The 24,794-nt window shown below is 48.8% G+C and overlaps 1 protein-coding gene across 12 annotated transcripts in view; it reads right to left on the reverse strand.

The window, feature by feature from the left end:
- Window positions 1-24,794, reverse strand: part of CAMTA1 (calmodulin binding transcription activator 1) — a 185,636-nt gene that overhangs the window by 8,799 nt on the left and 152,043 nt on the right. For 5 of the 12 annotated variants that reach the window (XM_032448762.1, XM_015882488.2, XM_015882489.2 and 2 more), the window contains 16 exons: window positions 23,914-24,054; window positions 20,429-22,284; window positions 19,742-19,868; window positions 19,224-19,358; window positions 10,337-10,476; window positions 9,907-10,103; window positions 9,464-9,542; window positions 8,600-8,915; window positions 7,721-8,244; window positions 7,183-7,370; window positions 6,632-6,878; window positions 6,097-6,168; window positions 5,206-5,226; window positions 3,326-3,519; window positions 3,055-3,129; window positions 726-756 (listed from right to left, as the gene is read on the reverse strand). In XM_032448762.1, coding sequence (XP_032304653.1) covers window positions 726-756; window positions 3,055-3,129; window positions 3,326-3,519; window positions 5,206-5,226; window positions 6,097-6,168; window positions 6,632-6,878; window positions 7,183-7,370; window positions 7,721-8,244; window positions 8,600-8,915; window positions 9,464-9,542; window positions 9,907-10,103; window positions 10,337-10,476; window positions 19,224-19,358; window positions 19,742-19,868; window positions 20,429-22,284; window positions 23,914-24,054 — 4,343 coding nt within the window. The remainder of the gene's footprint in view (window positions 1-725; window positions 757-3,054; window positions 3,130-3,325; window positions 3,520-5,205; window positions 5,227-6,096; window positions 6,169-6,631; window positions 6,879-7,182; window positions 7,371-7,720; window positions 8,245-8,599; window positions 8,916-9,463; window positions 9,543-9,906; window positions 10,104-10,336; window positions 10,477-19,223; window positions 19,359-19,741; window positions 19,869-20,428; window positions 22,285-23,913; window positions 24,055-24,794) is intronic. The other 7 variants (XM_032448761.1, XM_015882492.2, XM_015882486.2 and 4 more) reach the window with 4 other exon arrangements.

A 24,794-nucleotide genomic window follows, 5' to 3' on the forward strand; every position in this document is an offset into this window, starting at 1 on the left:
TGCTCACCCTTCTGCTGCTGGGCAGCAAAGCAGTCTGCCAGCATGATCCAGCACAGAAGAGAGCAGACTCTGTCCACACTGAGAATGACAGAACCAACAGAAGCTCACGCAGCATTTACTACAAGAGTTATAGCATTTGTCAGAGAGCTGGCCCTGGCAAAGTAACCAACCAGGTGTGTAACTTACCACAAGCAACTTCTGGGAGACAGGTATTGGTGCTTAGCTACCTTAGTTGTAAAAAGGAGTGCGAAGAGCTTTTCTACTCACTTTAGCTCAGGCAGAATCAAATACCCATCTACTGTAAGCTGCACCTGTACAGCAGCCTCTAGCCTGAACGCCATCACATTCCTCATGACAAAGGGCATCTTTACGCTGTGAGGGTGTGTATGTGCAGACCCAGTCACGTTCCAAGATCTACTAAGAGTTACTTTGGATACTGTAAAATATCCCATCAACACCACCGCCTAAGCATGCCCATGATGAATACACATGTCCTTGTTCACACACTCATGCATTGGTAACGTCTACTGCAGAGCTCTGTCCTGTGTTATAAAAGCAGCAGTGTTAGTCATTGCAGTAGGGTTAGTTTATACAGGATTCTGTTTATATAATTAATGGAGGTGAAACTTACTGGCGTATCTTGGCTGCAGCCCCATGCAAGCAAGCAGAAAGCAAAAATATTTAAAATGGAAGAGAAGAACTGGCTAGCAGGCAGCTACACTCACCCTTTTGTACAGCCTATGGTCCACCAGAGGGCTTCAGATTGCAAAACAATACCAAAGAGCTATTAGCACACACATGGCAATAACCATACCTTACCAAGAGTTCAGAGACAAGGAGATAACACTTCTGCTTGCCTGGAGAGAAAGAACCCTTCCCACCTCCTAACTAATGGACTTCTTTTCTTTCCCAGGGAAGAGCAGTCCTGTGTTTTAGGGCAGGATGTCAATAAAATAAACCCAGTACTGTCAACCCCATGGTATTTCCAGCTGCATCTGCCCTCCTTTCTTGCAATCCAAACACTACTCCAGAGAAGATACTGCAGATCATAGTCACAGAAGTAATGATGTAGATACTTCCAAGAAGAGTTAAATTTCATACAATCCAGAGAATGAATATGAAATAGCATGTTATCTCCCTGGTGAAAGCCGGGCACACATGGATTCTGTTCAGCTAACCCAAACCCACATCAAAACTCTCCATTTTCCTTACAGCTCTGAGTCAGTTGGGGGCCACTGAATAGGTGCAGTCTTTCCCAAACAATTAAAAATGCAAACTTTTGTCTGTCTGACACAGGACAGGAGCCAGGCCAACCCACAGCAGCTGTCACAGCAAAGTTTGGGTTGAAGTAAAGTCAGCTGACAGGTCTGGGCAAAGAACGTGGATGGGCAAAGATCTGCCGTGAGGTCAGGAAAGTTCTATTTCTCATTCTCTACAAATGATGAGTCACGTTGATACCATGTTATGGCTGATGCACCTTCACCTGATTTTTGTCAATGTAACAATAGATGTTCAACTATTTTTTTCAAAGTTAAATGGAAAAGATGTGTCTGATTATCAGAATGACTGCTGATGGTGAATGGCCACTTTTGTCCCTGTGCATCTGTTAGCTCTCGACCATTAGAGCTCCAACATCTTCTCTAAAAATACACTCAACCAAAACTTACATGAAAAGAGCTGCAGGCACAGAGCACCTGCCACTGTCTCCCAACATTGGTAATACTGTCTGATTGGGCAGCAAGGGTGGGCTCAGACCAAATGCTTGTGATTGCATGGAGGAAGTACACAATCACGAAGGTGACTGTTTTCCTTTTGGAAGGAAAGGCGAGGCTTTTGCTGCTCAAAAGAAAGACCAGAGCGTAGGTAAAAGGGAAGGATTTGTCTGCAAAATTCAGCGATGCAAATGAGTAAGTCTTGCACTGCAAAGGGAACAGGAAATGCTGAGAAAGAGGAACAAAATGAACCAAAGGCAAGAAAAGTCACTGGAACTATGGGCAATGCTGAAGAGCCAAGGTTAGCTGACAGCTAGAGATCTAACGGTGTAAGTGCACTGCAAGCTCCACAGATGACAACACAGGTGGCTTCCCCACAGACTGCCTGGACCTCAAGCAGAAGGAAGTTCCAAGTCTCTGTCTACTTCAGCGGGACCAACCTGACAATGAACACAACCAAACCTTCCAGTCCCTTCCACAAACCCTGCTGAAAAAGAGAAGCCGCTTGTGCTTCTCTGCCAACTGTCTGACCAGCTGTTAGAGGATGAAATGCATGTATGGTGAGAATGGAGAGTCAGAAGCATCTGATTTCACTTCTGTCCAGGCAATTTACAGTTTGCAGCCTATGCTAAATGGTGTCTTTTAACTGGGAAATCAGAACAGACACCCTGCACATGGCAGGTGCTGTAGTGAGAGGCACAAGGAAGCACGAGGGCAAGCGCACTCAGGTTCCCACATTGGCGTAGAGGAGTCATCGTCACATCCACCTGCACTGCAAGCTGCTGAGGTCTGCGTGGACAGGCTGAACTAACTTGTCTACCGCTCTGTTGGCACATTCCACTTATCTACATTATAAAGAAGCTGTATTTGATGAGAGTGACCACACTGAAATTGTTTCTGGTGTATTCCAGATGTTACCTCATTTTGCTCCTTAGCACGTACCACAGATGCTCTGTGTAGCATACAGGTCTGTGCATTACTCATGCATTGCAGCTATCCTTCAAATGCTTCTTTCTTTTTTTCCCTCTCTCAAACTTCCTCAAGCCCAACTTTAAGAATCTTGTGTCTTCCTTTGTTCAAACCTTCTCCTGAGTCTGCCCAACACAACCATGGCACTACCACACCAGCAGTGGAGCTCAGTGTGATGACTGCTTTTCAGCAGCACTCCTGTTAGAGATTTCCTTTCTGCCAGTTCATCTTGAAAGCAGCTGTGCTTTGCTATTCGATAAAAGATCTGAATAGAATTGATTCTGCTCTCCTTTACACTGCACTCACTGCTGACACACACCAATACCGTTACATTGCTCTGCTGAAGGGCATTTTCCCAAGGGTGATGTCATACCTGTGGCGGCAGCGTCGTAAAAACCGCATAATCTTGCGAGCAGCTTGGTCCTGCTTCTTGGTAAGCAGACTGCTTCTAAACATACACACACAGAGAAAACCCAACTTTGAAGCACAAACAGAAAAGGAGGGACCAGCACTCAAAGCAAGGGTAATTATCCTACAAACCACCACACTTATCCCACCAGCTACATCCACTACAGCACAGCTCTGACCAGGGTAACCAATGACACAAACGGATCCTGGTGGTTTTTAACACCCCAGCAGCTCACCTGAGTTTCTGCTGCACAATGGTGGCTGCCCGACGGTTCTGCCTCCTCTTCCCACATTCCTTGTAGCTGCGGTAGTACTGCTGGATCAGCATTGCGGCCCGTCGGCTCTGCTGGAATTTCTTCTGCTCATAATAGCTTCGGAATTTGCTCTGGATAAGAATGGCAGCTTGCGTCATCTTTTTATAAAGTGCATACTAGGAGAGAAACAGAGAGAGGCTGAGGCACTCCAAAAAGTGAAGAAGCAGCAAATTCCTACAGCAAAAGGCACTTGTGCCACAGAGACACAATGGATACAAATGAGCACCTATTGACTGACTGGGACTCTGAGAAAAAAGGCAACAGCTGATGAGAGCTGTGAAATAGGTGCAGAACCTTGTTAAAGCCTTCACATACACCCCTTCCCTTTTAAAACAAGCAGGTACTGAAATGACACTAGGACAGAGCGTTACTTGGACAGCTTTATCACATTCACAACTCGGTGACTTCCTGCTGTTCTGGGATGCTTTAGCAGCTATGACATCTGTTCACCTTATCAGGTGGGACACAGACACAGCCCTGTACGGGGCAATGCCTCAAGATGTTTTAAGGACTTCATGTGTCCGGTGAGAAAACGACAACAAAAAGGCAAACAAACAAACAAACAAAACCCCCGACGTGATCCCACAGCAGGAAATCCCTCCAACGCCATCACAGACCCCATTTACCAAATTTCACTTTTTGGAATTGAAGCAGTCATTGGGTGCATTTACATTTTTACATTTTGCCATTCTTTCTTTTTTTTTTTTTTTTTCTTCTCCTGCTTTTATATGTTTCTGGTCAAACAGAGCAGACAGTGTTAAGCATTTTAAGTAAGTCTGCTCGCAGGTTGGCCGTGGTTTTCCTTCCAATTTTTAGCCCGGAGGGCACTTCTGTGGCTGAGTTACAAACCCCCGAATAGAAGGGTTTAAGTCTGAAATGGTGATGTGAGCTACGACTGTTCCAATGTGCTCACAGGCCTGTGCTGATCTCAGTAATGCAGTGACACAGCAGCAAAGCATGGTGTGTGAAAGAGGAAATCACACACTCTGTCTGCATACAGAGCCCAGCAGTGTTCACGCTCTGCTCTGAGGTCCACTCAGATGGTGGTACCTGCTCTGCTCCTGAGTACCTGGGCTGCCCACAACTCCCTCTCCTCCTCTTTTCCATCCCTGGGAAGAGGACGGATGGAGAACAACCTCTGCATTGCCCCGACAGGGAGCACCCAGCTGATACAGATCTGTGGTGCAGATCTGTGCTCCAGGAAAAGCACACCTTGCATCCGGTGAGCTCTGGGAAAAGCTGAGCTGATTGCAGGATGCTTAAAGCAAGATGCTGTGTAGCTGGAAAATCTGTCTTTTACAGCAGAAAATTACTGGCAATGACCAAAGTAAGAGTGGCTGTGCCTCCAGCATGTGCAGCACCATACAGGAGATGGTGGTCTAAGGAACCCATGGCACTGTGATCCTAAAGACCAACAGTCAAAGCCCTCTGGTCAGCAGCAGAGCACAGAGAGCAGTAACTGCATGGGTGGGACAGGCGGTTCCCTGCACTCCCTGAATAGCAAGGTAAGGATTGCAGCGACAGCTAATGAGCAGCAGCAAAGGAAAGCTCCTCTTCTAGAAATGAACTCCAAAACACTATCTCCCCTTCAGGAGATTTGCTTTTTCCAACATCCTTCTATGCTGACATGCGGTGGCACAGCAGCCCCTGCATCCCTTCCTGGAGAGGTTTGGTTTGTCAGTGATTTATCTGCCACAGACACTGTGAAAACATTTCACTAAACGCCAGGTTCTCCTGCTTTACACTGAAAGTTAAAGCTTTGCACCCAACGGGAATGGTTCCCAAAACAGTGTTTGTATTACCTTCAAGGCTATCCAAGTAAGCTTAGGGAGAAACAGAAAATACACAGTTAATGTTAGTTCTACAAATAAAGAACTGGAAAAATATATATATATTAAAAAAAATTAACCCATCTTCTTTCAAAAAGATGCGATTCTGGGAAATTCCAGCATCCCAGACAGAGCAGTTCACCAAGCAGCTTCTGAAAGGAATTCAGTTTCATGTTTACAGGAAGCATCACTCCAGGACCAACACGGGACAGCTCGAATGCACATCACGATGTGGTCACTGGGCACCAGAAATGCTTCTCAAATAAATTTTGAATCTCAGAAAAGAGTTCAGCATCTTGCCTTTAATTTTACACCACGTGCCTGTGTGGAGCAGACAGCGCGAGTCGAAGGCACAGCAACTGCAGCGAGGTGGGCCACAGACTCCACCAAAAAACCCAAACCAAACCAAAATAAACTTCTTGTTCTGGGGTTGAGAACTCAGCCTAAAAACTTGTCTCCAACCAGAGACTGGAGAACAGTCTCAGTCCTGAGCCTTAGCACAGGACTTCTCAGAGCTTAAAAGTTTAGGATGTGCAAAATGAAACAACCTCTTTTTTCATCTTCGCCCTCATCCAGGGCAAAACCAACTTCAATTTCACAATGAAATTTGGCAAGCAACTAGTCAGAGAACAGTCTCACCAGACATGCATGTTGGCCAATATGAGATAAGTTACTGCCCTCTATCTCACAGCAATATAAAATCCTTTCAAGGAAGCGTCTTCTGAATTAAGATTCAGGATACACATTTTCTTCCCTTTTTAATTTTGCCTGAGCAGGGTAAAATGCATAGAGGAGAAATTCCCACTGCAGAAGGCTGTGTTTGTGGCACTTGTTTGGTTCAGAAAACCTGACTTCCTTGATTACCTGTTTGTATTTTCGGTAGCAACGCTGAATGACAGCAGCAGCCACCTCTTGCTGTTCCCGGAGTGGACGACCCTGTGTGGAAAAACAAAGCAGCAATTATCAGACTGCACCAAAACAGGACAGTGGTTTCTAACAGCAGCTCACAGCAGCTTGCAGGGCACCAACCTACAAATCCCTCCTGCTACAGTTACATGGTCTGATCCACATCCACACATTTTTCAGAGATGTCTCTACATCCAATTCATGTAAGAGAAAACCCTTAAAACTGATCCCTGGGCTGAGCATGCAGCTTGCCACAGATTCTACTTGGAGGATATTTTTGAGTGCTGTGCCAGCACAGGACACATGCTATAACATGGGATACTTTCCCTGGCACAGCAGATGCTCTGCAACAAGCGAGTGCTGGAAGCACTGAAAACATTACGACAGAAACAATCTTTATTTGGTCTGGGATGGACACTACCCACATGTTATTCTGCAACAAACTGTACTCTCACATCTGATGAGGAAGACATCTTATGTTCTGGCCACGTACCTTATATTTCCTGAAGACTGTCTGGACGAGTTTGGCAGCTTCATAGAGCTCTCTCTGCTCATGATCAGACAGAGTTAACTGTGCAAACTCATTTTCTACCTTCTCGCTGGTGGATGCACTCAGAAATTCAGACCAGTCCGCTGCCGAAGGAAGGCTGGGCTTCTCAAAAGCTATTTCACTGATGGGTGAGCCTGCAGGGCTCAAGCTGGTGTTTGAAGAAGGGGTCAAGGGTTCACTATACAGATTTCTGAAATACCAAATCACAGGAGAAGTTGTTGGCTCAAGAGGAGCTGGATTGGCATCGCAGACAACGAATACAACATTTGTGAGTTCAAGGGAGAAGCTCAAGCTTCCCTCTGCCTCTCCAACCAACATCCAGCATTTCTAAACCTGCCTGTATGCAATGCATCTGTTTGGCAATGGAAAGGAAGTTAGACGTCCAGGCCTGGCTGGAAGCAGCCCCATTAAGTGCCACTAACAAACAGCCCCTGTGGCTGCTCAGCACGCAGCCCACCCAAAAAGCCCAGAGGAACTTCACAACTCACACTGACCGGATCTGTGCAGCACTCGGCAGATGATCGACATCAGCAAGGTAACTGGCCAGCCAGCTCATGGTGGTGCTCATGGCAGCACTCTCTGCTCTCTCCACCTGTGGTGACTCCATTGGCACAAAATTCTCCCGCTTGATCCTGTCAGGCGTAGCTTCAATAATGTGCTCTGCAAGTGTCATCATGTTCACCTGGGGGAGAGGAGAGCAAACTTTTGCTGCCTGGTAACAAGAGCCTCGTGTTTGCATGTGACAACCCAGCTTTGTGCCTCAGAGAAAAGATGTGCTGCTCAGCACCAGAGAGAAATCGTTAACCAAAGCTCATTCACTTCCATCCCTTCTGACGAGGCACTGCAGGGTTTCACATTCCCCAGACCATTTTCTCATCAAGTGTGTGGGGAACCTACGAGGTCTGATGAGAGGTACATGTCAATGGACAGCTGCTACCCACCAACCTTTGTGTGTGGGGTGGAAGGAGACCCTCTGACAACAGGAAAACTACACACTGACCACACCACCACCACAGAGCTACGGCTGTTTACCTGCAAGTCATCCATGTGGCGTAAGCAGTCCTCCTCCCCTACATTGTCCCTATAGGACAAGAGCTCTGCATCCACTAACTCCCTGTCAGCCAACATCAGCACATTCATCTGCTCTCGCTGGCGTAGCCGATGGCCCACAGTGTCCTTCCCCAGCGCAGCACTCTTCTGGCTCCCCACTAACTGCACCGCAGACACACCAATATAAACGTCTTTTGGGTTCCATTTGATTCCCGCTTGGCTACTAGAGCCTCGGTATCCAGCTGCTTCTGGGATGTGCTGGGAGAGCTCCCGGCCGTAGTCCCTTATCCCTTCACTGGGGCTGATTGTCTCAGTGGTGGACTGCTTGGAGCTGGAGTTCTGCTTCCTGACACTTGGCTGTTCCAGGCTCAGTGCAGTGGAAAGCAGCTTCTCTTGCCGGGCTTGAAAATATTCAGGGCTCAGCTTATGTTTCTTGGGTGCAGGGTAATCTTTCTGAGTCTCACTACTGTAGTAACTGGAAGGTTCTGATCTTGGTCGTCTCAGCTCTGAAAACAAACAGATCAATGGTCAAGTGAAATATGCAGTAGGTGATTGCTGTAGAAACCACAGCTAGGAGTTCATGGTGTGCTCTGTAACACTCAACCATGAATGCAAAGGAATTAACACCCAAGGAGGATATAGTCCCAAACATTCTTCGGAAACACACATCTTCCAAAGGCAGACATTCACTCCTTTTTTCAGTATTTACAAAAGTGCACAGAGCACATAATAGAGAGCCCACAAAAAATAATTAAGCATGGTCAGCAGGAATAAAGGTGCCATCAGCCACCCAGGTGAGCTCCTTGCTCTACGATTTCACATATCACATATCAGCAAACAGTGTCGTTGGGTTTTTCTTACCTGTGTTGGTACTGGAAATCACAGTGACTCCCTTCTGAGGCTCTTGAGAGGCAATAAGCTCACTGTGCCACTGGGACACCCAGTTTTCTGTGCTGGAGTCGGTGCTGGAGGGGCACTGAATTCTGGTGTTTTGTCCAAGCTGACTTTGCTCATCACGCTGCAGCTGCTCCAAGCACTCTGCCAACTTCACGTGGCCCCGAGACCGGGCAATTGCCAGCGGCAGCCTCCCAAGGGAGTCAGGAATAGAGATGGCTCGGTGGTCCCACTTATACAGCACAACAGCTGCATCCATGTGGCCCAGGGCACATGCCCACATCTGAAAAAACAATTGACCCACAGTGAGATGTGTTATTTCCTTCTTCTGATTAATGTAGTGGAATCTTGTCCTCAGGTTACAGAAACCTGATTAGCAAACCACAACATGCATCACCACCTCCATGTGTCCTCTACAAACAAAAAGCCATTACAGAGGATTAGATGGACGCTGTTCTCCCCATTAAATGAGAAACCTCCATCCACCAAATGAAGCTGACAGTTTCTCACTATCGAGGCATTGATTTTTGACTGTGTCAGGCACACTAACACTGCTGCAGAGAAAGAACGGCCTCAGAGATCTCTGAAGGTTGGGAACAATACAATCAAACACTCTGCTGTTGTAAACTGGCACTTCTGGTTCTATTTTTCTGTCAGGACTCTCCCACCAAAGCACTAGGAAGATGGTAGCACCATGTCTTAACATCCACACAGCAAGGACACAAGGTAAATATTCATTCTTCAGAGTGTAACATACATCAAAAAATAATGTCAGGAAGGACTCCAGAAGGTCCTCAGACACCTTCAGAAGTTTCTGTTTCTGCTGCTTACCAGGGGAGTGCAGGAGAAATGATCCACATTCAAAGGGTCAACTTCCAGCTCCAGATCAATGCTGTCTGCGTGTTTGGTGCTGCAGAAGAAAGAACAGAACAAATGATGCTCTGCAGACAAGTTAGGATGATTTCCTAAATGTACATCTTTACCTGGTGCATCACACCACAGTGAAGTGGCCACATACCTGCCCATGACACACATTTACTACTCATGGTACCCCCAACAGAGACTTTCAGTATGATACACCCAGTAACTGCACTGTCACAATATACAGGTCCTCCCAGACAAGGGGACAGGAAGAAGTTTGGGGACTTGGCTGTTTGTAAGGGACACAAGGTGCAGTTTGTAAGGGTCAAGCAGAAATCTGGAGCAAGCAGAGCTTACATATGCTTCCATCATGTCTGTATTGACACCCAAGAGTCCAGCAGGGCAGGTCTTACCGCCATTTGATGAGGGTCTGGATCAGTGTAGCATAGCCCTGGGCAGCAGCTAGATGGAGCAGTGTCATTCCTCGGAAAGTCTTTGAATGGATCAAGTGTTTGGACTTTGCCCAGCAAGCACGACTCATCATCTTCTCGCACACCACCACCACACGGCTCTCAAAGCAGCTGCCCAAGGTTCCAGTCCCAGAAACGCACTGAAACACCACACACAGCCCCTGTTAACCACGGAGCAGAGCTGGACCTGCCCTGAGCGGGCAACTTTTCCCTTTCAGAAGTAATGAGACAGTGGCAAACGCGAGTGAAAGCCAACTGCTCTTATAGACATCCACAAATACGCCTTGTTGCTTAGAAAGAAACAACTGCCCTTCTTGCCAAACCCCATCACATACAAATGCTGGTAAGAAACCAGGCCCAGCAGGGTCCATACCTGCACCTGCGTTCCTCCATTCCCATTCCCATTGCTGCCGCCTCCTACTCCCTGTTTGTGCTGCTGGGAGCCCGTCATTTCCGCCATTCTCCTCTCCATCTGCTCGAGGCGTTCCAGTATCGACATCCTGAACTGGTTATCTGGGTTGAGGAAAGGCAGAATAAAGGCATTTCCATGGTAAGGAAGCTCAGGTTTGGGCAGCCTATTGTGAAGAGCTGCAACCGACCGCCCTGAAAATCACAAAGAAGATTTGCTCCACTTGGAGCACAGGGATGTGGGCCCTGCAGCATCCTGCCAGGTCTGAAAATACAAGCAAACCCTGAGCAAATGGAATTGTTCAGACAGCATCTCAGCAGAATCACATAGAAATACTCTCAGTTTTAGAGATGATCTCTCTGCTTTCACAGGAATACTCCACACCAAAGCCCATTAGCAGCAATAGGAATCTGTGCACGACAGTTAAAAGGGTTTTATTGAGTTTTAAAAGAGTACCTGCCCCTCAAAAGTTTCCTTATAGCTTCCAGCTGTGTAGCTTAAATTACAACAGACCGTCAGTGAGTGATACTCTTACAAAAACATTGCCATGAAGGTAAACCAAAGTGCACATCAGCACGACTCTCACGTACCAGATCCACCCAGATAGCTTCTGTTTGGCCCAAGAGCTGGGCATCAATTAACTCTGAGGAATGAAACGAAGCAAAGCCTCCCTTCCATCCCTAACCGTCTGTCAGTGAGCTGCCAGCTCTGCGTCACCTGCTGACTTCCCAGCCATTAGATAACAACAACAACAAAGCACCCAGCCCCGCTATGCATTGGCAGCAGACACGAGCTCAGCTCCCACACAAACACATCGTAATTCAGCATTTTGTGGCTGTGTTTGAGCTGTGGCTTGGACTCAATGACCTCCAGGGGTCCCTTCCAGCCTCAGTCACTGACCCCCAGTCCCACCCAGGCTGCCCCAGGAGCCAGGAACACAGGAGAATCTCATTGCAGTCATCTGCCCAGCTGAAAGGTGCCTTGTAATCAGTGCCAGATTAACAGCTCAGTTGCCCTGTGCATTGCAAAGCCTTTGGGAAAGGCTCGTCATGCAGATGCGCCCTGGCAGCCTCACCTCCCAACTGCAGGCAGCAGCCAGCAGAGCCGTGTTGCTCAGCAAGCCTTTGTTCAGGCAGTGCTGCAGTGCAGTCTGCTCCTCTGCCTCCTCCTTCCCATCACCATGCACAGCACGTAATCTGCAGAGCCCAACAGCGACCCGGCACCGCTGAGCCATCCCTCAGCTGAGGGCTGTGACACACAGCTCACGTTGTGGGGACACAGCTGTGTCTGCAGAGCAGCAGCTCCGTGCTGCATCCCACACCTGCACGCTCCGGGCTGCCAGCACTTGTGTTTTATTACAGCGAGGAGGAACAACGCAGCCCAGCTATTGCATCCGAGCCACCAACCTCACACAGACCAAAGCTCCTTATGCTCAGAAACAGCAGCAGAAAATGATCCCCATGAGGTACAACAGCAGGCAGTGCAGACTGAGACACATATTGATATATATGTAATTTTTGTTTACTAGCACCAAACATCATAGGACAGAAATGGGACCCCAGGCCTGTGCCCATCTTCCAGGCTCTCCCCAAAGGACTGCAGACTCAGTGACAAACCTCCCCTCTCCTTGCTCACATTAAGTGCTTCCTCACACCTTCTGCCAGGTCACCAAAGGGGTCACTGTCACTGTCCCACCATCCCCAGACAGAAACAAAGAGAAAAAGGGAACATTTTTCAGGAAACAGTATTGAAACAGCATCTATTATTCCTATTTGGACACCTGGGCAGCGCTCCCAGGGATTATTTAGGGCAGCGCTGCCTGGTACCCAAAGGCAGCAGAGGGTCTCTGTTGGACTCAACAGGAGCCTGAGGAACAGATAGCAGGAATTCAAGCCTGTAACCCTCACACTCTCACCAGGACAACGGTGTTTTCCACGGCTAATTGTCAACTCAGTCTAAAGGCAGATCAGAACCATGCTGCTATTAATAAAGAGGGAATTAAACCTTCTGGAGCTTCAGCATGGAGCTGAGGGAGCCCTCTTGAAGGCTGGCAGAGGCTGCTGTTATTTCTCCAGCCTGAACTGGAAAGCTCCAGGCAGCAAAGACAGAAACAGGGTGGGAATGCACAGCAAGTCCCTTTGCTGCCCATTTTCCAGGTGACGTAATGCAGCACCTAAACATGGAACAAAGACGCAGCTGACAGCAGTGGTGGAATTCATTGCATACAGTCAGCACAGCTCCTGCATTGCTGAGAAACCAACCTCTAAACATAACCCCTTAGGGACTGCCATTCACTGAGCCCCAAGTTTGTCAGCTTCAATCTAAACATTATCACTTTGATCTGTATCGGGATTTGCTGGGCTTTATCTGCACAGACATCAGCAGTGTTGAAAATGCAGTGGGCAACTGATGCCACAGAAACTGCCCTGAGAACATCGCTGCCCATTTATGTCCCCTGGGTTCAACATGCTGATTGCCAGAAATGCATTATCAGCCAAGTCTCAGCAACAAAAACAAGATGAAAGTGAAGTGCAAATGAAAAGGGTGAGGGGGGCGGTAGGGATGGGGGAGAAGAAGGTGCAGTAATTTGTTTTTACCTTTACCAACAACTGCTTTAAGTTGCAATAATTAACAGATGGGCTCTAAGCATCACAGAGGACATCCAAGACCATTTACCCCTTATTATTTCTTATTTTGCTTGGCAAATCCTTGTGTTTGTGCTCACCCCAGGGGCTGTGGGCAGCCACTACTTAGTATGCAAGGAAAATACATCACCACCATTTCTAACTCTTATCTTTTATCTCCAACAGGGGGGCTCATGGCACGTTCCCGTGCACTGAAGACAAATGCTCAGCTGCACATAAATCAAGTCATCCAATCAAGCTTCTCTCTGCCTGCATTACACAGGAAACCTGAGCTGTGTATGATTCCCTGCACTGGAAGCACCCAAATGCAGCAGAGATGGGTGCAGATACCTGTGCTGCCCCAGGCCTCATCCCATCTACTCCCACCCTCTTTAAAACCTGGAGCAACACAGAACCAAACACCTTTTGCCAATGTAACAGAATTTGCAGACTGAGCAGAACTCCTGGGTTTCTAAAACTGTTTTTCAAGGCTGCTTCCAACAAAGCTGATGGAAATGGCTGCATTTCTGTATCTGAAACACCTCATAACTTACAGAAAACAACCTGAACTTGCAATTGGAGATTATTATTCTTCAAATTTAGCCACAAAAGTACAACTCTGAAGGCCCGCACATAACTCCCGGACAATACATTAACTTGGGAGACCTGCTCCATCATGTCAAAGGCCGTTTGCACTGCTGCTCTCAGTCCTCACACTGGAGTGAGACACTGTCCCATGGACTCACAAACTTGGAAGCGCAGCACAACTCTCCATAGCGGAACCTGTTGGCAGGGGATGGTTCTCCTGAGGACACACAGCTCCATGGTCATGGCAGTGCCACCCATCAGCACTGAGGGGCAGAATGAGCTGCTCAGCCAGAACCCAACACACCCAGAGATCGCTCTGGATCTACACACACGTACCCCGTGTTATAAGGCAGCCAACCACAGCTCCTTCCAACACTGCACAAGTTCTTTCCCATGCGAGAAGGTCACTACTGGGAATGGATGTGATTACTGATACCAGGTGGGACAGGCTCCCTGCAGAGCTATCAGAACCACACAGCTGCCCAGCCACACATCCCAGCAGCGGGCAATAAGATGCTCAGGGCACAAAGGATGGAGCTCCCACCCTCAGTGGCACAGGGAAAACAAGAACCAAACTCAGTATGAACACCTTGTGCACACACCTCCACCCCCATCTCCTGACCCAAGCCCCGTCCCAAAGGCAATTATTACCCAAAGTATTTCATGATGGGGTTCTTGCTTTCCAGGCTACACAGTGGGACAACAAACAGTGTCCCCATTTGGTGGGCAATGGCTCAGACTGTGTCTCTGAGGGATCAGCACCGAGCTGCTTTTCTCACCTCTGCATGTTCCTGGACAAGTACAGAACTCAGAGGCACTTCATTGCTGCTCTCTTCCTATTTTACAAATGGTCGATTGTTTGCATGTAATATCTTGCTCAGTTCCTCCATGCAGTAAAAACACCAAACAAGGCAAAGCACCCGTTTGACCTGCTGTGTTTTTGAGGAGTCATCGCCATCAGCAACATCCTGCTGGGGTCTCACAATGAGTAGTTTAATGGTGGGAGCTCACAGGTCAATGGTCCCTACCCCCAAACAAAAGCAGTTGCTTTCCCACAGGTGCCAGGAGATGTGCATGGCAGCACACAGGAGCCCCAGCCCAGGGCTCGCTGCTCATGGGCACACGGTGCTCGCAGTGTCTGCCCGCTCCAAGAGGCTGCAGCAGCTGCACAACGGCACTGAAACAAACCGACCCGCTGGAACCGGGCAGAGAAATGAGACCGAGCTGTCCGGTACTGGGAGCTTTTGGAGTCGGACACCCATCCCGTTTGTCCCATTTCTCAACGGGGAGCAGCCCAGATGGTCTGAATTCCTGCTCTATCTGAAGCGGCGCCCTGCAAAACAACAGACGCGCCTGCAGCATTCCCAGCCCCTCCGGGAAGGTCCGGGCCGCTCCTCTCCTCGTCCTCGCTGCAACTGGAAGCTGCGAGCTGAGGCGGCCGGTGCTGTGCTGCGCTGTGATGCGTCTGAGAGCGCCGGGCCGGAGCCGCGGGAGGAGGGCACGGCAACGGGCACGGCACCGGGCAATGGGCACGGCCCCGAGCCAACACCGCCTCGTCCCGCCGCGCTCCGCCACCGCCGCCCGCCCAGCGCGTCCCGCCGCTCCCCCCGCAGCCGCTCGGAGCGGCGCCCCCCAGTTCCGACACTGACCTGTTCGCCTACAAACGCATCGGCGGGGCAGGACGGGCCCGGCTGTGCCGCCGCGGCTCCCTTCGGGCTCATGGCGCACCGGCCGCCAGCCGGAGCTCCCCGGAGCGCCGCAGCCTCAGCGGAGCGCTCCCCGCGGCGGAGCACGGACCGGCGGCGCGTAGGGACATGATCCGGTACCGGGAGGGGGGAGACGGAGCGGAGCGGCGGGCAGAGCTTCGTTTCGGGGCGGTCACCGCCTCCGGGGCTGCGCGGGGATGCGGCGCCGCGCTCGTTCCCGCCGCTCCGCGCCCCGTCCGCCGCCCCGCGGTTCTCCGCCTTCAGCCCACGCCGGGGCCGCTCGGCGCCGCCATGGCGGGGTGCGGGATTCGGGCCCCGTCCCGCGGCGGCGCTCGGCGGCGGCCCGGGGCTGCGGCGGGCGGGACGCTGCGGCCGCCGCCTTCCTTTGTGTGCGGCGGGGCGGGCGGCGGCCCGGTCCTGCCCTGCCCCGCTCCGCTCCCGGCGCCGCCGGGCCCCGCCCCGCCCGGTGACATCACCGCCGGCAGCTCCGGGCTGGGCGCGCTGCCGGCCCCGAGGAGCCGAGCTCCGGCACTGCGGATCCCGAACCGCCGCGGGCGCCCCGAGGCCGAAGTGCGGGGATAACAAACGTTAAACCGCTTCCTCGCGTCGTTCAAAGCCAACGTGAAACCCCCAACGGGCGCCGCGCGGTCCCGCGGGCCGCAGCCGTCCGGGCACCGCGGGGAGCAGCGCTCCCAGCTCCGCCAGCGGAACAGAAAACAACGGCTGGGAAACGCGGCGGGAACGACAGAACGCGGCCCCCCCAAACAGGAGCACGGGAACTGCCCGCACCAACGGCTGCACGTAAAGGGACCAAACATGCAAGTGTCAATGACAACACGGAGCAGATAAAGCCTCCGTGTACCTTCAGAGCTCACTATTATGAGCACACGGTGCCTGCAAGGTCGTGCTGTCTCCATCTCACACATTCCATGCTACAAACAGGCATCAGGGCCTGGTGAGCAGGATCCCCATCAGCTCCGCACACAGCAAACATCCACCTCACACCGACAGCACCGACACCAAACTGCTGCACCTTCCAGCTGGGAACGGCAGCCGGAGCTCACCGAGCAGCAGCGGGCTGGGAGAGCGCCCTGGGATGCTCCCTCCTGTCAGCACCATCCAGTTCCCAGCACAGCTCTGCCTGTGCTACACAAACCCATTCCCAAACCTTCAGCTCCCCCCACCCAACCTTTATATTCTCTTTGACAATTCAACATATTCCTTCACAACTTCTGTCCAGCAGGTGCATAAGCACAGCCCCGAGGAGCACGTGTTGTGGCCTCCTCCAAATGCCCCACGACACCCCATGCCAAGCAAACACCATCTGTGGGCGCCTCCTGAAAGCAGCAAACACGGCAGGGGGAAGCAAACACATTACAAATCTGCACTAAAGAGCCCTTCTAATTTGCTGTGACCATAAGAGCTCTGTCCTTCAGGTCAGAAGGGGTTTTGTTTGCTTTTTATTTTCTTGAGAGCGCTTCTCTGCCAACAGCAAATGAGAGGAAGCAGCAGCAGATCGTGCTGAGGTGCTGTGTGGGCACAGGGGGGTCTGCTGGCACTCTTGGGGCAGGAGGAGCACCAACACACCCCACTGAGCAGACAGATCCCTTCGTGCTCCTTTATTCTGCTCTGAAAACTTGGAAACTCGTACGGAGCTGTGATTCCTCCTGAAGAAAAGAAGCTGAAGGGTTCTGGGTTTCTCAGCTCTGCAGATAAGACAGCTGACTTATTGTCACCTCAGAGTGAAAATACACCTCCCCTAAATAGCACGTCTTTGTCTTTATTTTAAAGGGACTTGGGGATGACACCATTTCTGCGGTACGGTGGAGTTTGTTAACCCTGTAGTGCTCACATAGCTGAAATAATTAAACACAAAGGAACTCAGAATGTTCCTTTGGATTAAGTAAAAAGGATATTAAAATCCTGGTCAGTACTTTGGGACTATGGAGAGTGCTTGGCATCCTTCCCTTGAGACGACAGAACCAGCAGTAGGACAAGGATTTAATGCAGTGCAATTAGAAGCAAACAGAGAAGATGAGGATTTGTGTATTTATTCTACTGATAGAATCAATTCACATTAGCTCATAGCTAAACCAACATCTGTACTCTCAGAATAAAAGCAAAGATGTTGCTGGTCCATTAAAACAATGTCATTTGCTGCTTTCAGAGCACTGTGCACCACAACAGAGCCTTCCAATAGCTCATGGTACAGAGAATTATTCAGTCTTTTTCCCTGAAGGGCCTCTGCATTGCAGCCGTCCTTTTCCTTCCCCCCCCCCCCCATTAGCAATGCCCTACTTTGTTCACTGCTGCAGTCCCCCTCCCTTCCACCACATCACAGCACTCATGGAAAGCCAGCCTGCTCCCCAGCACACACAGCACAAACAGGCAGCACTCTGCCGCCTTCTGCAGCTCCTGCAGATCCACCAGCACTGCAGGAACAGCCAAAGAAGAGCTTTAAGATGCAGCCCCGTTGCACACCGTGCTGCAGAGATTGCACAATGATCCACACACACCGATGAGCAGGGACTGCTGGGCTGTGACCGTGTGACAGTCCCCAGACTCACAGCTACTGACAGCACGAAGGAAGCATCTAATTGATGTCTTAATGAGAGCAGGTTTTTGTGCTTTGGCTTCCCAGACAGAGGGAGGGAGCCCACCAAAATCCCTTCAAACACCACCTATGACATTCATACATTGCTGGCCCACATTAAGCTTCAAACTATTCACTATTTCTCCTGTTGAAGTCAATCAGTTCTACATACCTGCTAAGTCTGTCAAAGTATCTGCAGCAATAATAACACAATTCAAACCTTTGTAATTACAGCAGTATTTTGAAGTTAAGCTCATATCAAAGCAATATAACCACAGCAGATTTCCCAAAGCATTAAATTCTGTGATGACTCTGACTGAATTGCAGTTACTTCGTTGGCAGCTCACAGACAAAATTAGATGAGGTTAATTGACTGAGCAACAAACAGAATCAGTATATTAGCTCACTATTGCTTGTCTTCAGTACGGCCCTGTGCAAACAACTGCTCCTGTGATTTCTTTTGTGTAATGCTTTGCAACACTAATATTAGTTTCTCAGCAATTAAATCTCTAACAACTTAGGATCTGACCCTACCGTATCTGTCTCCTGTATAGAGCAGAGAAAACAGACACTTAACAAAAGTCACCTAACATAAACATAAGGACTACGCTAAGAGTGCATAAAATGCAGTGCTGCAGCAGCTCTGGTGAAGAATGAGAAAAGCAGAGTTGCTTGTTCTTTTCCATCCTACCCTGTCTGTGAAGACAAACCAGCTCTTCTCCTTAGATCTCCTTGCTCTGAGTTGGAAGCTGCTCCAGCCGTCACACTCAGGAAGGGAAATGAAGGCCCTGCCCATCTTGTTCAAGTTGTCACCTTGGTGACTTCTCAGACAAAATCAATGGATTCCATGCAGCAGTACAGAAATAACAGACCAGGCAGCAGATCTGTTGCCTCCTTGCAGGCCATACTGACTTCTCATTTCCTCCAACAGCTTTTAGAAGCAGCACTGGCGGGCACAGGTAAGTGGGGATATTCAGTTCCTCCAGCCCAATGTTCCAGGCTCCCATCTTCTCCTACTATCTCTTCTTCTCATCTCTCTCCTCTACAAAATGCATTGCAGGGGTGTGCCCAAACATATAACATTTCCAAGCACAGCTATCACATAAATCTAAAGGCCACGTTCCCATCCCTCAGTGCTGACATCCAGTTAACAGAGTTCTGATCACTCATGTTTTATTCTGCCAACAGGAAGAGGCTTTTGATTAATGGAGCACTGAGCAACAGACCTTCCCCATGACACAGCCTCAGCCCTCAGCGTCCTTCCCCCACACTGGGGGCTGCTCCTTTTATTCACAGTTCTATCATTTGGTGAGCCTAGTTAAAGAATATCATGCACTTACCATCCAAAGACAGCCAGTCATGCTGGGAGGAAGGCAGGGTTGGCAGAGCTCTGGCTTTGTATTCAAACACCACAGAATTGGAGATGATCTGATTGTTGAAGGCAACTTGCAAAGTCACAAGCCCAGTGTCATGAGCTAAAAGAGAAGAACAAGTGGTGAGACAGAGACCTCCCTGCAGAAATGCCTTAGTACAGCCCTGTTGGTGACCTCCCCATGGGCAGGCTGACAGCAGATACAACAAGAGCAGAGGGAGCACTTGGCAATATTTCTGTGACCACAACTGAAGAGTCCAAAATATCAGCCTGCATTTGAAAACAGGCAGGTTTTAAAACACATTTAAGAGTCATACGACAGGTTCTTTTAGCATGAGGTAGAATCACACGTGCCCCCAAATTAATCAGCTTCACAGCATTTCATGTAGCAAGCTGGGGCTCAACAATGAGGATCAGTTATTCTGCATATATTGAAAGCCAAGAACTTCCTTTGAAGCCACCAGCTGTAGGAGAGCTGTTCCTTACCTGGGCAGTAGCAGCGCAGTACTCCTGGCTGAATTAAAGATGCAGGCACTGAGATCTGATCAAACAGACAGCTGTAATTATTGCTGGCTTCTTGCCATGGACCAGTGATTAGAACTTTCACTCCTCCCTACAGCGAACAGAGGGAAAAAAAGGAAGCATCATGAAAAGAACCCTATCCAGAGCAGACCGTGCACTGGAATAGTTGAACAGCAAACAAAATCATGAGGGCAGATACAGATCCCTGGCACCAGTAGTCACCGTGCCGTGATGGGAGTGCTCCTCTTCTCATACACGTGAGCAGGAGGAGACTGCAAAGCTGTGACAGGACATACACCTGACATAGGATAAACACCGCCCTGCATCACTAGCAAGATCCATCACATGCAGTTCAGCACAATAAGGCTGTGCACGGTAGCACGAGGCTATTACATAGAAATACTTGGCCTTTCAATGAAACAAAACATTTCTGTTCAGATGTTTCCAGGTGAAGAAAGGGCCCTGTCAGGGTGACAGAGTGCTTAATTAAAAATACACTGAGACATGCAAATAGCCTCGGATGCCCTTTCTTCTAAGAGAAATGTTTTAAAAACCTTGTGAAAGCTTTAACAAAACAGTTCTTGGAGCTGTTATTAACAAAGCAAGTAAGGATAAGGCAGTAAATGTTAAGGAGTAAAATCCCCAACTTACCTCAGGGTAAGACCATTCTGGTGAATAATCTGTCACCATGAACAAGCGCCCACTCTGCTGTAGCAACCCCAAAGTGCCTTGTGCTGCAGCTGCCGAGACCACCTCAGCCACATGCATGTATGCCATCGTGCTGGCTCCATTCTCTGTGCTGCTGAGCTGCATGTTGGCTTGCTGAGGACTGCAGCAAGGAATGCACATTTCAGCCTGGTTGTAGGTTGTTCTGTTACTGTCTTCAGGCTGAGAGAGTCCGGCACTGTCACTTGACACCAACTGGTGTCCATAGAGGGCATTGCTCCCACCTTCTACAGATATGAAATCGTTAATTAGATCAGAAAACTGGTTGCTGAAGGAGATGTCAAAGTGGTCCAAGTTAAGCTCCATGTTGGAGGAGTTATTTAAGCTGGGATGGGCCACAGGATAGAGTCCTTGTACTACGTTTCCTTGGAGAATAGGGAGATTGTTCCCATTCCTGATACCTCCATTGGTCTCAGGTTGCAAGTAGTGTTCTGTGCTGCAGGCTTGAAGATCCCCTGATTTAAGTAGATTTTCATTCCCTTCTGCCTGCTGGGAGGTCTCCATGGGAACTTCAGCTTCTGCAGTCATAGCCTGGAAGTTTGCTTGGAACTGCATGAGCTGGAGAGAAGAGGTGGACTCTATTCTGGTTTCCACTGTGCCATTGCAGTTGGAAGTGGTTTGGGATGGGGACTCTGTTTTCACGCTGGGGATTCCTATTGTATTCACAAATGAGCCACTTGTGTCATTCAAGTTGTTGTGGGTGTTTTGCTCAAGGGGAAGAGGTTTGCTGGCATCCTGCAGAAAGAAGCTGGGGGAGGGGGTCTGATGAACGTGAGGGCTCTGCACTGTCTGATTGAAGCTGGAAGAATAGTCCTTGTTGGAGTCAATGGCACTGAAGTCCATCTGCTCCAAGGTGGTACTTGGGCTCAGACCTCCCCCAGACGGAAGCAAACCTGAACCAGTAGTGAGGGTGAGAGTGTTAGATGCAGAAGTGGAGGAAAATGCTTCTTTGGACATCTGTTGTTCAAAAGATGTGTCCTCCGTTTTAATTTCTTTTGTGAGGGTTGTATTGAAGTTGAAGCTACGTTCTGTGGTGGGTGACTGCCTTATGTTGGTACTGATGCTGTCACCTTTCATACCCCCTCCACCATAAGTCTGCCCTTGCTTGGGATTGTTAAGAAAACAGTCTGGGTCAAAATTCATGGTGGTTTCTGGAATTTTCCTGTTTCCATCTAAAGTTGTGGAGAGCACAAGTTCCTCGGAGACGGTGCTGGGCAGCATGGACAAGCTCTCTGAATTGGCTGTTGTTGGAAAAGCAAATTTGTGTCCATCTGAACTCACAGCAAGTACCAGTCCTTGTGCAGCCGCATCTGAGGACAGAAGGTGTTGATTTGGGCCAGAGGTGGGTGACATGGTGTACACAGCTTCACTGGTGACTTCTGACATAAACACTGTGGCACTTTGTGACAGGCTTCCCATAACTGATGCTACAGCCATGCTGGACACACCAGTGACTGCTGGGCTATCCGCCATATCCGGGTCGCTATTTAATCCACTGCTGATGGACACAGGAGAATTCTGGGTTGTGTCAGGGACTTCCACCTGGTTGGTGGAAGAAACCTCAGTACTATTTTGATGGAGCAACACTGGTTTCGCCACTTTGCCATTCCTCTTCTCCCGGCTGGAGGCCTTGCCATGACTGTGCTCGTTCTTGCCTTCAGAGACATCGTTATTTTGTACCTCTGAATGAGTGCTGTACCCACCTGTCCTTGGTTCGACCTTTGGTGATATGATGCGATGTTTGGCACTGTTACACTTGTGATGCACACTGCTTCCTGCCCCTGTGCCAGAAAACAATGCTGGTCATTCAGCAAGCACAAAATTAAACCAATGCTGGTTGTACATCTTATGGCTGTATTAAAGGAAAGCCATGCTTAGGTGCTTCTGTGAGCAAAGGAGAGAGCAAGCACGCGTACTAGAGAGCAGGGGGCACCATGGAACTAAAAGGAGTTTCTTGCTCGTGTCACATGTGTAGCTCCCTCCCCATGTAACACACAGATCCACTGTGCACAACAACAAACCTCAAAACACGAACCACGTGCACACTTAGGTTCACCACACATAGCACCTACCCTCACCTTAATTCCTCCTGCCCTGACAACAAATAAAGAGGAAAGGAATCAGCATCTGGAGACTGAAAATCAGGCAGACTGAAGTAAACAGTTCTCTCTGAATAGAGCCCTACCCACAGACTCCAGTGCAAGAATCAATGCAAGAATGGCATTTATTGTCCAAAGAACAGCCCAGCCATTGAGGTATGCTTCTTTAATTGATTCATTTTTCCTAGAATGAGGTGAGAACAACAATTATTGTACTGTATAATGACTGATGGGGAAAAGAAGCTCCTTGTAGCTAATGGCTACAGTTATGAATGCCATCTTCTGGGCAACATGAAGGGTCTGCATAGGAGCTCTAATTTGCCAAACCTTTTGTTCCTTGCCCTTGAAAGGGAACTTCTCTTTTATGCACTCAAGATTTGAATCAGGTCACTCAAAGTAGTTCAGGACAGTGCTGTTGAGATTAAACGCAGTATTAAATCTCTCTATTCTCCTAGGTATAGAGATCAACAGGAATATGAGAAGTTTTCACACTGCAGTCTTTGCCTATGACGGCAAGGAACTGGGGATGTGTGTGTCAATGTGCCAGCCTTTACAAAACAAAGTGATACTATTATGTTAAAAACCATGCGGCAGACTTAGCACAAGACAAAACATCAAAGGGAAGCATAAAAGGATTCATGTTCAGATCTGCAAGCCTGGATCAAATGCTGAGCCTTCAGGCTTGAATTTTAATCCAAACCCAGGTATTTCAGGGGTCATCATTCTTACTTAAAATCTCGATTGTAGAACACAACTGCCCAGAAAAGCAAAAAAATAAACCCTTTGAAGCACAGACAGCTTTCCTTTATAAATCTCTCTGAAGACTAATTAATAGATGATATGTTTTACTTGACCAAAGTAGTAGGAAGGGCTGGCTATAAAGCAGATGAGATCGAAAAATGAATCATATTGCTTCCTACTTGCTGTGCAAAGCTCTAACACTCAGGATGCTGTTTCCTGCCATTCTAGTCTCCAAACAAAACCATCTTCTTTTACAGGAATGAAATCACTCATGTCTTCATGGCAATTAAATTAAACCTGTCTTATTCCAGTGCAGCCTCGTAAGTAACCACCTGAGCCCATCTTCTCCAGCAAAGCGGGCTGTGGGGCAATGGTTTCCAAGTGTGATGTGGGTAGAACAAATTCTGAAGCATGCAGAAGGTGCATTTTTATTCTTAAGTCTTCTATTGCCTCTGAACTCATTGGGTCTCAACACTTGACAATACAGTATTTTTAGCATTTTAATGCTGCAAACCCTGTTCCAAGCCTGGGTTAAGCTGCAAGCACGTTGTGCCTTCCCATGGTACTCACCCAAGGTACCAGTGCAGAGACAGTTGTGTGTTCGAGGCTGCGGTTTGGTCTGGTGACTATCGAGGATCTGCTGCACGAGCTGCTCCACTGAGAACCCTGAACTGCTGTTTCCATTGCTGCACGTCCACTTAATACCATGAACTGTGAAGAGAACAGGAAAACTCATCAGGAATTTCAAGAACACACCAGAAAACATCAAAAGTCATCCCAGAAGAACAGCAGAAAGACTTTCCTGCTGATTTTACTCAGAGCTGATGGTACCAGCAGTGGTTATCAGCTCACCATTCTCTTGGTTTCCTATCCATTAATAAACCCAAAAGCAACAACAGAGTATTTGTGCTTCAATGAAGTAAAGCAATGCATTCTAAGGAACGCTTTGGAATCTATTTGTCTTTCTCTAAGCAATGTCAGGCACACACTATACGCACAGCCTGTGTGTGCAGTAGGGCTCAATGAAGACTTTGCCACGTGCCGGCTGCTGGCAGCACTGAGCCCATGGTGTCCCCATTCCTGGCAGTTTAGGCTTGAAAAGCTTTTCTTCAAGGCCTTTGTCATAGTCCAGAAAAGCAGATTCCTTCTAAAATCCTTATCCAGAAAGCACTGCCAAAGGTCAGAGTCCCACCTCTTCACCTCTCAATTCATGACACTTATTGATGATGCTGTCAGAGGGTAAAGATGGGACAGGGTTCCTGGGTCTGCTTTTTCCACTGACATCACGTTGCCTCCCAGCATCTCATCTCACTCCAGTTCTGTATTTTGTATTTTTATTGGCTGAGTTGAGAAACTTGCAGAAATGCTGTAAATAAGGTTTACAAGTATTTTTCCTCCTATCACTATTTAAAGCGTTGCACTTGGGTTAGTAATGAGTCCCTCTCTGCTTT

This window comes from Coturnix japonica, chromosome 21 (assembly GCF_001577835.2).
Source record: "Coturnix japonica isolate 7356 chromosome 21, Coturnix japonica 2.1, whole genome shotgun sequence".
NCBI lineage: Eukaryota > Metazoa > Chordata > Aves > Galliformes > Phasianidae > Coturnix > Coturnix japonica.